General features: G+C 46.1%; 1 protein-coding gene across 2 annotated transcripts in view; it reads left to right on the forward strand.

Annotated features, from left to right (window-relative positions):
- Positions 1-13653, forward strand: part of LOC146036217 (uncharacterized) — a 49028-nt gene that overhangs the window by 23796 nt on the left and 11579 nt on the right. For both annotated transcript variants that reach the window (XM_083160078.1, XM_083160077.1), the window contains exons 12-16: positions 2844-2899; positions 4422-4558; positions 6493-6566; positions 6884-6979; positions 9608-9706. In XM_083160078.1, the coding sequence (XP_083016204.1) occupies positions 2844-2899; positions 4422-4558; positions 6493-6566; positions 6884-6979; positions 9608-9706 (462 nt within the window). The remainder of the gene's footprint in view (positions 1-2843; positions 2900-4421; positions 4559-6492; positions 6567-6883; positions 6980-9607; positions 9707-13653) is intronic.

Here is a 13653-nt window from a genome sequence, read left to right on the forward strand (position 1 = left end):
ATATTAATGGTGGGGGTTTATCAGCCAATCCCATCTGGCGGGGAGGCGTATAGCCGTGATATTGCTGGAGGGGGTTTATCAGCCAATCCCATCTGGCAGGGAGGCGTATAGCCGTGATATTGCTGGTGGGGGTTTATCAGCCAATCCCATCTGGCAGGGAGGCGTATAGCCGTGATATTGCTGGAGGGGGTTTATCAGCCAATCCCATCTGGCAGGGAGGCGTATAGCCGTGATATTGCTGGTGGGGGTTTAGGGCTGATGTAATATAGTGCGTATTGCAGTGTGATTGTGTGACTTTGGCCTCCAGGTTGCAGGATCCAGTGACTTGGAAGCTGAGTTGGCAGCTGATCAGCTGATGGGGCGGGTTGTGAAGCCGCATGTCACGGGCAGCATGGCGTGTTTCCAGTATGCTTCTTGCAAATGGAAAAAATGCGTACATTGTCCTGTGCCCCCCGCCACCTTACTTTTGCCTAGGTTGGCATTGAAATAATCAGAGTCACTAGAGCACGAGGTCTATGTACTTTTCTATTATCATCACTGGACATTGCCAGCCAGAGATTGTGACTCAGGAAACGTCATCCTCAGTCCATGTAAGCATCCCTCAAATTGTTACACTAAAATCCATAATGTATAACATGTCTCTTATACCCCTTTTACACCAAAACGCCGGGTCGCAGCTGGGTTTTTGGACCAGCTTCAACCCAGGTGCGACCCGGCGTTTGTTACCTTTTACACCGGCGCAACCCCCCACCCGGCGCAGGCGGTTCCTGAGCACACAGGCATCCATTCACCTCTTCCGCTGCTGTCTGCAGAGTACAGCAGCGGAGGCTGTGTGTGCCCCCCCATCCAACCTGTGGACACTGTGGGCCACAGGTTGCACGTCCCCATTGATGTAAATGGGAGCCGGATCGGATGACCCGGCGTACCCGTTTACACTGCCCTCTTCCCAGGTCCTAGCCTTGTTCTACCCAAGTCCCTTGTAAAGGACACGGCGTGACCCATTTACACTGCCTCTGACCCCGTTTTTTGCAGCAGTGTAAAAGGGGTAGAGATATAAGTCCTCTGAAGCTAAGGGTAGATCACTTGTGGGCACCGCCATAGGAATGAATACGAGCTCTCTGATTGGTCAGAGCATGACAGCTCCCATTATGTGACCCCCCAGTTCTGAATACAATGTTTCCTCAGCCCATATACATGCTGGCTCAGTTCTTAGCGGCCGCTGTTGCACAGATTACTTTGCTATTCATCTTTAGAAGTACAGTGCTCACCTTACTGTGTGTTTTGGGATTGTGTTGAAAGGTCAGGGGTCGGCAAATAGTAATTATGAGTGTGCTGCTGACTAAAGTCTAGTTAAGGTCACTTAAGCTCAGTTCCAAAGACTCACCTTCCCCCAATACAATAAAAAGTACATATTCTGAAGATCTCACTGCAACAAAATGGCCCAGAACATAAATTCCAGATATATCCCCTTAAAGTTCATTTTAATAAGTCAGTATTATACTGGTTCAGTATAATTCACAATTTGTAGAAATATTATACTTTTAAAAGCTATTTATACCAAGACCAGTCACAAAACTAAGAAAAGTCTAGACCCAGGGCCAGACTGACCAACGGGTCCACAGGGAGAAATCCCCGGTGTGCCCCACTGCCCAAGGGCACCACTTGCTTCTCTAGTGGTACAGAAGGCAGGACCATTGATGAACTTGAGTGCTGGCATTGTTTCTATGGAAACTATACCTAGATTAGCCCTCCTGTCAATCAAAGTTAATGGCGTGCAGGAGAGAACCTTGGAGGGGCCTTGGGGGTTGAAGGCCCCTCCGTGGTTCTCTCCTGCACGCCATCCACCTCTACAAACGAGCTCCGTTCCATCCGAGCTGAAGCGGCACCCGCCGTCAATCCCGGCACTCGGTGACGTCACCCTGGAGACGGAGAAGAGACGAGCGGCTTCTACAAACCAGCCGCAACTACATCAGTCTCCATCCCGCTCCCTGGTTTTAGAGGTAGGGTTAGCGTAGCAGCCCCATGGACCATACAAAGCTACAAAAAAGAGCTGTTTACATTCATTTCATTGTTTTTATTTTTTCAGGTGTTTTTTTCTTGCTTTTATCTTTCACTATTATTAAACCTATCCCTTCCTATAGCGCTCATCATTTATCTAAATGTTGCCTGTGCTGTTCGCTGCCGCCGGGGACGTGGCTGGTCTAGAGGTTGGCATGTGTGGTTCGCACACCTTTAAGGGGCCGGCCGCTCGCGGTACATGCTGACAGACCCTTATGTGTACCTTCTCCGTCCCGATTGTGTCCACCCTTGTGCTTCCTGCTTTCTGTCTGTGTCTATGTGGCAGGGGTGTGTTCTTTTCTCTTTCCTCTCTAAAGGCACTGCAGTTTGGTGAAGGCATTTACTTTGGTGTGCTCTGTGGTGGGTGTTGCGCAGTCTTTGGTCCTTGGATGATTGCAGGTTGGTGGTGCCAGTGGGAGATGGTGGCCTTCTTCTAGGTCAACTCCCTAGTTTGTATATTCTCCCTGTGCTTGCGTGGGTTTCCTCTGGGGTACTCCGATTTCCTCCCACAATCCAAAAATATACTGGTAGGTTAATTGTCTCCCAACAAAATTAACCCTAGAATGTCTGTGTGTGCGTGTACATGTGGTAGGGAATTCAAATATTCTCTGTAAAGCGCTGCGGAATATGTGTGCGCTATATAAGAAACTGTTAATAAATAAATAATAAACATTTATTGACCACAGTGTTACTCACCTCTATCCGTGTAATCTGCAAAACTACAATACTGTATATGAAATAGGATGCTCCCGGTATACATTAACTCTTGAATTCCTGTATTGCAGAAGCTGACAGGTGTGCTGATAAACTGGATCAGTGGGTCCCCATTAATTTCCGAGAGGTAAGTATATAAGCGTGACCGGTGTATAACTTTACGGGAAAGTTGGAACTGATCCCGATGGGGCTTAGTAATCGATAAGAAACATGTTGAAACAAAAAGTTGCATTAGATACATACCATGTGTTGGTTGAATAGGTTAGTTGTGGGCCTGATTCAGAGGCCATCGCTGAAGTGGGTTGGTGACATTCGGTAATTCGCTAGAGCACTCATGCGTTTTGCAAAACAGAAACTGAATTAGGCCCAATGTGTGTAATCAGAGATATCTTAGACAGAAGAGCATTAATTAACTCAAGCATCAGATACGTTTAAAGATTTAAGAGGAGGATTGAACTTCACACTAGTGACGGTTGTTGTCATCCCTGGGCTGTAAGCAATTACCTGTAACAATGATAAAGCTGTATTAGAAGACGTGACTATTTCTGATCAGTGGCGTAGCTTTGTTTGGGGTGCCCCCCCCCCCAGCTGCCGGTGCCCCCCGTGCCCCCTCCTCCCTTTGCCGCATGCTTACCTGTCCGCGCGTCCCGGCTCCCCTCCTGGCTTCAATTAATTCTATGCAGACGGACCACGATAAAATGGCCGCCCCCATACCGCAGACAGTTTCAGAGAACAGTCTGCTTTATGGGGCGGCCATTTTATCGTGGTCCGTCTCCATAGCATTGATTGAAGCCAGGAGGGGAGCCGGGACGCGCGGACAGGTAAGCCTGGGGGGGGTGGGGGGATTACTATAGCAACGCAGCCCCCCCGACGCCCCCATATGCACAGCGCCCCACGCGACCGCGAGGGCTGCGGTGCTAAAGCTACGCCACTGTTTCTGATGCGCCCTGTTCCTACAGATGCTCTTGTATTCGCTAATAGTTAAAAGCCTGTCACAATCATGGCTTAGTCCCCATCTGCTCCTACCTCCAATCTCTGTCTTCTCAGCTCCCTCTCTCCATATCCATCAAAGTAAACAGATCATTTTGCTTTCACTTTCTGTTAAGGAGTAATAATTTGGTCCATCGAGTGGCCTCTAGTGGTCACTGCCAGTACTTCACCTCAAAAAATTTGAGATTTAGGGCATTATTCAGGGTTCACTCCTTCTGGCAAATTCCTTCTTAGATGGACAAAACCATGTGCACTGCAGGTGGGGCAGATGTAACAGGTGCAGAGAGAATTAGATTTGGGTGAGGTATTTTGTTTCTGTGCAGTGTAAATACTGGCTGCTTTATTTTTACACTGCAAAATAGATCTCACTTTGAAGTAAAACCCCACCCAAATCTAATTCTCTCTGCACGTTACATCTGCCCCACCTGCAGTGCACATGGTTTTGTCCACCTAAGAAGGAATTTGTCCAGAGGCATAAGTTTGCCCCAGTTGCCCGGAGGCAAGATAAATATTGGTGCCCCGCAATAGTTCAATAATAAGTGAAGGTGTCTGTCTCCAGTAAGACAGGTCATGGGTTCTGACACCTGCAAAAATGATGTTAGGAGGGGAGTCAGCCAATAAGCCATATCGAGAGAGAGAGAGATTGTTTTTTTCTTCAGTCCGTAGGTAAATGGGTCCTGACCGTTTCTGCCCATCAAAGTGCAGAAGCCGCTCTGAGCGACATTTTACCGTCCCATGGCATAACAGAAATTGGAATTGTCGATGGCAAACTGCAGGTGTCGCACATGTCCATACAGTAAGTATAACTACTGGGGGGTCTGGGCATGCGCGTATTTGCAGGTGGGAATGCAGGTGGGCCGACAGCACCCACCTCAACCGCAGTCACAGGGTGATGTTACAGTAAATGGGGAAATCCTGCTAGAAATCGTCAATATTTTCAAAACTACGGTATTGTGTGACTTTAAATTTCCAAAGTAACCTTTAGTTTGGGCATTGTCACCCGGGTAGCATTGGTATAGGTTCAATGTGGTAACCTGGTAGCTGATGGGGCCAGGCTGTCTGTAATGCGATGATAATAACTCTGACCTGCACCATTAGGTGACACAGACAGAAGGGTATAGCAACTCTGACCCGCACCATTAGGTGACACAGACAGAAGGGTAAAGTAACTCTGAACCACACCAGTAGGTGACACAGACAGAAGGGTACTGTATAGCAATTCTGAACCACACCAGTAGGTGACACAGACAGAAGGGTACTGTATAGCAATTCTGAACCACACCAGTAGGTGACACAGACAGAAGGGTACTGTATAGCAATTCTGAACCACACCAGTGGGTGACACAGACAGGAAGGTATAGTAACTGTATCCCGCACCACTAAGTGAAACAGACAGAAGTTTATATTAACTCTGACCCACACCAGTAGGTGACACAAACAGGAGGGTAAAGTAACTTTGAACCGCACCAGTAGGTGACACAGACAGAAGGTTATAGTAACTCTGACCCACACCAGTAGGTGACACAGACAGGAGGGTATAGTAAGTGTAACCAGGGTTGCCGACCCTCCCGGATTTTCCGGGAGTCTCCCGAAAATCGTGTCTCCCTCCCGGCCCCCCGAAAGGGTGGGCAACCCTCCCGGATTCAGGGGGGACCCCCGCTGACCCCCGGATCGCAGCATTAAAATGCCGCAATCCTCGGGTCTCAAAGGAGGGGGCGGAGCTAAAACGGCACAATCGCGTCATTTTAGCCCCGCCCCCTCCACGGAGATCCGTGAATTAGCTGCTTTACCAGCATGGGGGCGGGGCTTAGTGATGTCACTTGCAAGCCCCGCCCCCTGAGTGGCTGCTGAATCTCTCCTCCCTGGGCTTCTCCCGGAGAGGAGAATCTTAAAGTCGGCAACCCTGGTGTAACCTGCACCACTAGTTGACACAGGCAGAAGGGTATAGTAATTCTGCCCCGCACCATTAAGTGACACAGACAGGAGAGTATAGTAACTCTGCCCATACCAGTAGGTGGCACAGACAGAAGAGTATAGTAAGTTTGACCCGCACCAGTAGATGACACAGACAGGGGGGTATAGTAACTCTTTCCCACACCAGTAGCTGACACAGACAGGAGAGTATAGTAACTCTGCCCACACCAGTAGGTGACACAGACAGGAGGGTATAGTAACTCTGCCTGCACCATTAGGTAACACAGTAAGAAGGATATAGTAACTCTGAGACGCACCAGCAGGTGACACAGACAGAAGGGCATAGTAACTCTGACCCGCACCAGTAGGCGACACAGACAGCAGGGCATAGTAACTCTGACCTGCACCAGTAGGTGAGACAGACAGCAGGGTATAGCAACTCTGAACTGCACCAGTGAGTGACACAGACAGAAGGGTATAGTAAGTGTAACCTGCACCACTAAGTTAAACAGACAGAAGGTTATAGTAACTCTGACCCGCACCAGAACTGTGACAGAGTCATAGACAGAAGGGTACAGTAATTCTGACCCGCAACACTAAGTGACACAGACAGGAGAGTATAGTAACACTGCCCATACCAGTAGGTGGCACAGGCAGCATGGTATAGTAACTCTGAACAGCACCAGTAGGTAACACAGACAGCAGGGTATAGTAACTCTGACCTGCACCAGTAGGTGACACAGGCAGATAAGAGGGAGATATAATGATATGAATAATAATTACACACAAATGTAATCTGCTCCTATTTGCTTCCAGTGAAGGGGCAGTCAGCACAATGGGGAAAGATCACATTGAGGTGGAAGAAAATAACGGACATATTGTATACAAAGGTAACTCGGGGGGTTTAATTCATATTCGGGTATTTTATTCCTAATCAGTTTCTGTGGAATTAGATGTTTCAGCAAACAGCAGATATCTACCCTGTATACAGATTACTTATATCACTGTTCTACAATGGACTGGAGAGGACGACTGGTTTGTGTTATCTGACGGTTTGTTTAGGGGCAGGTTCTGCAGGAGAGGGATATGTAATTGGTATGTGACACCAAGGATAACATGAGGGACATTTACCTGGGACTCTTCATGCTGTTTTCAATCCCACATTGACCTGAACAATTTACCCCATCATCTGTCTGTCTCTCTGCAGATACGCCAACCGGCACTAGAACCGCCATCCACAGAGTGAGCGACAACTGCATCATGTTCTCCCCTCAGCTCTCCGTAGGCATCCTTTACCTTAACTGTATGTAACCAGATACTTCTTCTGTGCTAGCCACGTAATATTACCACTGAGATATACTGTATATAACCAGCCACGTCTCCTTCTGTGCTAGTCACGTATTATTACCACTGAGATAAACTGTATATAACCAGCCACGTCTCCTTCTGTGCTAGTCACGTAACATTACCACTGAGATATACTGTATGTAACCAGCCACGTCTCCTTCTGTGCTAGTCACGTAACATTACCACTGAGATATACTGTATATAACCAGCCACGTCTCCTTCTGTGCTAGTCAGGTAACATTACCACTGAGATATACTGTATGTAACCAGCCACGTCTGCTTCTGTGCTAGCCACGTAATATTACCACTGAGATATACTGTATATAACCAGCCACGTCTCCTTCTGTGCTAGTCACGCAAAATTACCACTGAGATATACTGTATGTAACCAGCCACGTCTTCTTCTGTGCTAGTCACGTAACATTACCACTGAGATATACTGTATATAACCAGCCACGTCTCCTTCTGTGCTAGCCACGTAATATTACCACTGAGATATACTGTATATAACCAGCCACGTCTCCTTCTGTGCTAGTCAGGTAACATTACCACTGAGATATACTGTATGTAACCAGCCATGTCTGCTTCTGTGCTAGTCAGGTAACATTACCACTGGGATATACTGTATGTGACCAGCCACGTCTCCTTCTGTGCTAGCCACGTAACATTATCACTGAGATATACTGTATATAACCAGCCACGTCTCCTTCTGTGCTAGTCACGTAACATTACCACTGAGATATACTGTATATAACCAGCCACGTCTCCTTCTGTGCTAGTCACGTAACATTACCACTGAGATATACTGTATATAACCAGCCACGTCTCCTTCTGTGCTAGTCACGTAACATTACCACTGAGATATACTGTATATAACCAGCCACGTCTCCTTCTGTGCTAGTCACGTAACATTATCACTGAGATATACTGTATATAACCAGCCACGTCTCCTTCTGTGCTAGTCACGTAACATTACCACTGAGATATACTGTATATAACCAGCCACGTCTCCTTCTGTGCTAGTCACGTAACATTACCACTGAGATATACTGTATGTGACCAGCCACGTCTCCTTCTATGCTAGTCAGGTAACATTACCACTGAGATATACTGTATATAACCAGCCACGTCTCCTTCTGTGCTAGTCACGTAACATTATCACTGAGATATACTGTATATAACCAGCCACGTCTCCTTCTATGCTAGTCACGTAACATTACCACTGAGATATACTGTATATAACCAGCCACGTCTCCTTCTGTGCTAGTCACGTAACATTATCACTGAGATATACTGTATATAACCAGCCACGTCTCCTTCTATGCTAGTCATGTAACATTACCACTGAGATATACTGTATATAACCAGCCACGTCTCCTTCTGTGCTAGTCACGTAACATTACCACTGAGATATACTGTATGTAACCAGCCACGTCTCCTTCTGTGCTAGCCATGTAACATTACCACTGAGATATACTGTATATAAACAGCCACGTCTCCTTCTGTGCTAGTCACGTAACATTACCACTGAGATATACTGTATGTGACCAGCCACGTCTCCTTCTATGCTAGTCAGGTAACATTACCACTGAGATATACTGTATATAACCAGCCACGTCTCCTTCTGTGCTAGTCACGTAACATTATCACTGAGATATACTGTATATAACCAGCCACGTCTCCTTCTATGCTAGTCACGTAACATTACCACTGAGATATACTGTATATAACCAGCCACGTCTCCTTCTGTGCTAGTCACGTAACATTACCACTGAGATATACTGTATGTAACCAGCCACGTCTCCTTCTGTGCTAGCCATGTAACATTACCACTGAGATATACTGTATATAAACAGCCACGTCTCCTTCTGTGCTAGCCATGTAACATTACCACTGAGATATACTGTATGTAACCAGCCACGTCTCCTTCTGTGCTAGCCACGTAACATTACCACTTAGATATAATGTATGTAACCAGCCACGTCTCCTTCTGTGCTAGCCACGTAACATTACCACTGAGATATAATGTATGTGACCAGCCACGTCTCCTTCTGTGCTATCCACGTAACATTACCTCTGAGATATACTGTATATAAAATGCCATGTCTCCTTCTGTGCTAGCCACGTAACATTACCAGTGAGATATACTGTATGTAACCAGCCACGTCTCCTTCTGTGCTAGTCACGTAACATTATCACTGAGATATACTGTATATAACCAGCCACGTCTCCTTCTGTGCTAGCCACGTAACATTACCAGTGAGATATACTGTATGTGACCAGCCACGTCTCCTTCTGTGCTAGCCACGTAACATTACCACTGACATATACTGTATGAATAGCTCATTTGGAGGGCCTACATTATATGAAATACATTGTGATTTGGGACATAGTTGACAATTGCATTTCTAATGCCTTTTCTTGTTTGTTTCTGTTGTACAGTCTGTGTAATGTGTCCAGCCGACAACAGGCCGCTGAGCGCTGCAATATAGGGGGGTTGTGTTAGTGATTAAACTGTTTGCTCTCAGCGTTAGTGTCACAAGTTGATGAAAAAAGTCCCTAATAACCTTTTCCTATACTGTAGGTCGCTCAGACCGGGTTATCCCTGTAGAGGAAATTAGGAAATTTGTCCACTATGCGAACTGTCGAAAATTTAACAACATTGTGATCCGGAAACATACATGTAAGTATCAAGAAACAGGTCTAGCTATGGGTTATACAGAGTCAACATTGTGCTCCAGAAGCCAAGAGGTGATATAGTGACACAGCAAATACGGTCATACTAAGGCCATTATTCTGGTTACATAGAATGTGACGGCAGATAAGAACAACTTGGCCCATCTAGTCTGCCCCTTTTATTTTAAACATGTTACCTCAAACCATATTTGATCCTTATTTTTTTGTAAGGATATCAATATGCTTATCCCAAGCATGTTTAAATTGTACTACTGTATTTGCGTCTACCACCTCTGATGGAAGGCTATTCCACTTATCTACTACTCTTTCTGTGAAAAAAATTCTTCCTCACATTTCCCCTAAATCTTCCTCTCTCTAGTTTCAGTGCATGTCCTCGTGTTCTGTTGCTCCTCTTCCTGTGAAGAATGTCTCCCACCTGTACCTTCCTCCCCCCAGTGTCAGTGCATGTCCTCGTGTTCTGTTGCTCCTCTTCCTGTGATGAATGTCTCCCACCTGTACCTTCCTCCCCCCAGTGTCAGTGCATGTCCTCGTGTTCTGTTGCTCCTCTTCCTGTGAAGAATGTCTCCCACCTGTACCTTCCTCCCCCCAGTGTCAGTGCATGTTCTCGTGTTCTGCTGCTCCTCTTCCTGTGATGAATGTCTCCCACCTGTACCTTCCTCCCCCCAGTGTCAGTGCATGTCCTCGTGTTCTGTTGCTCCTCTTCCTGTGAAGAATGTCTCCCACCTGTACCTTCCTCCCCCCAGTGTCAGTGCATGTCCTCATGTTCTGCTGCTCCTCTTCCTGTGATGAATGTCTCCCACCTGTACCTTCCTCCCCCCAGTGTCAGTGCATGTCCTCGTGTTCTGTTGCTCCTCTTCCTGTGAAGAATGTCTCCCACCTGTACCTTGTTAAAACCCTTGATATATTTAAAAATTTCTATCATGTCCCCCCTTTCCCTTCTCTGCTCTAAAGTATACATATTAAGATCTTTTAGTCTTTCCTGGTACGTTTTGTGATGTAGGCCATGCACCATATTAGTTGCACTTCTTTGTACAGTCTCTAATGTATTTATATCCTTCTGCACGCTCCCCTGCATGTTCGCGCAGGGAACAATGTTTTGTGACTGTGTATGTGCAGCCACTGTGTGCGAGCCACTGTGTGCGAGCGGCCACAGCGAATAGATTACTTGCCAGACTCTCGCACACAACAATGCAGGTGTGGAGCGGTGGGTCGGGCGATTCGCCCATGAAACACTGGGCGCTCTCCTGGTAATTCTCCGGTGGTTTGGGGGAGGGCAGATGACAGCTACCCGTCCACTTCCCGCACAGGGCGCCCGCAGATCAGAAACACTATACTGACACAGCATACAGGGGCACTACTAAGTGCAGGACACTGATAAAGTGACACAGCATACAGGGTCACTACTAAGTGCAGGACACTGATATAGTTGCATAGTATATAGGGGTACTACTAAGTGCAGGACACTGATATAGTATATAGGGGCACTACTAAGTGCAGGACACTGATATAGTGAAACAGCATAGGGGCACTACTAAGTGCAGGACACTGATATAGTGACATAGTATATAGGGGCACTACTAAGTGCAGGACATTGATATAGTGACATAGTATATAGGGGCACTACTAAGTGCAGGACACTGATATAGTGACACAGCATACAGGGGCACTACTAAGTGCAGGACACTGATATAGTGACACAGCATATAGGGACACTACTAAGTGCAGGACACTGATATAGTGACATAGTATATAGGGGCACTACTAAGTGCAGGGCACTGATATTGTGACATAGTATATAGGGGCACTACTAAGTGCAGGACACCGATATAGTGACACAGCATACAGGGGCACTACTAAGTGCAGGACACTGATATAGTGACATAGTGTATAGGGGCACTACTAAGTGCAGGGCACTGATATTGTGACATAGTATATAGGGGCACTACTAAGTGCAGGACACTGATATAGGGTCACAGCATATAGGGGCACTACTAAGTGCATGGCACTGATATTGTGACATAGTATATAGGGGCACTACTAAGTGCAGGACACTGATATAGGGTCACAGCATATAGGGGCACTACTAAGTGCAGGACACTGATATTGTGACATAGTATATAGGGGCACTACTAAGTGCAGGACACTGATATAGTGAAACAGCATAGGGGCACTACTAAGTGCAGGACATTGATATAGTGACATAGTATATAGGGGCACTACTAAGTACAGGACACTGATATAGTGAAACAGCATAGGGGCACTACTAAGTGCAGGACATTGATATAGTGACATAGTATATAGGGACACTACTAAGTGCAGGACACTGATATAGTGACATAGTATAAAGGGGCACTGATATTGTGACATAGTATATAGGGGCACTACTAAGTGCAGGACACCGATATAGTGACACAGCATACAGGGGCACTACTAGGTGCAGGACACTGATATAGTGACATAGTGTATAGGGGCACTACTAAGTGCAGGACACTGATATAGTGACATAGTGTATAGGGGCACTACTAAGTGCAGGGCACTGATATTGTGACATAGTATATAGGGGCACTACTAAGTACAGGACACTGATATAGTATATAGGGGCACTACTAAGTGCAGGACACTGATATAGTGAAACAGCATAGGGGCACTACTAAGTGCAGGACATTGATATAGTGACATAGTATATAGGGGCACTACTAAGTACAGGACACTGATATAGTGACACAGCATATAGGGACACTACTAAGTGCAGGACACTGATATAGTGACATAGTATATAGGGGCACTACTAAGTGCAGGGCACTGATATTGTGACATAGTATATAGGGGCACTACTAAGTGCAGGACACCGATATAGTGACACAGCATACAGGGGCACTACTAAGTGCAGGACACTGATATAGTGACATAGTGTATAGGGGCACTACTAAGTGCAGGGCACTGATATTGTGACATAGTATATAGGGGCACTACTAAGTGCAGGACACTGATATAGGGTCACAGCATATAGGGGCACTACTAAGTGCATGGCACTGATATTGTGACATAGTATATAGGGGCATTACTAAGTGCAGGACACTGATATAGGGTCACAGCATATAGGGGCACTACTAAGTGCAGGACACTGATATTGTGACATAGTATATAGGGGAACTACTAATCGCAGGACACTGATATAGTGACACAGCATATAGGGGCACTACTAAGTGCAGGACACTGATATAGTGACATAGTATATAGGGACACTACTAAGTGCAGGACACTGATATAGTGACACAGTATAAAGGGACATTGCTCAGTGCAGGACACTGATATAGTGACACAGTATAAAGGGCCACTGCTAAGTGCAGGACACTGATATAGTGACACAGCATATAGGGTCATACTAAGTGAAGGACACTGATATAGTGACACAGCATATAGGGGCATACTAAGTGCAGGACACTGATATAGTGACACAGCATAGGGGCATGCTAAGTGCAGGACACTGATATAGTGACACAGCATATAGGGGCACTACTAAGTGCAGGACACTGATATAGTGACATAGTATAAAGGGACACTACTAAGTGCAGGACACTGATATAGTGACATAGTATATAGGGGCACTACTAAGTGCAGGACACCGATATAGTGACACAACATACAGGGGCACTACTAAGTGCAGGACACTGATATAGTGACATAGTATATAATGGCACTACTAAGTGCAGGACACAGATATTGTGACATAGTATATAGGGGCACTACTAAGTGCAGGACACTGATATAGGGACACATCATACAGGTGCACTACTAAGTGCAGGACACTGATATAGTGACATAGTATATAGGGTCACTACTAAGTGCAGGACACCGATATAGTGACACAGCATACAGGGGCACTACTAAGTGCAGGACACTGATATAGTGACATAGTATATAATGGCACTA

This window comes from Crinia signifera, chromosome 9 (assembly GCF_055691185.1).
Source record: "Crinia signifera chromosome 9, ASM5569118v1, whole genome shotgun sequence".
Classification (NCBI taxonomy): domain Eukaryota; kingdom Metazoa; phylum Chordata; class Amphibia; order Anura; family Myobatrachidae; genus Crinia; species Crinia signifera.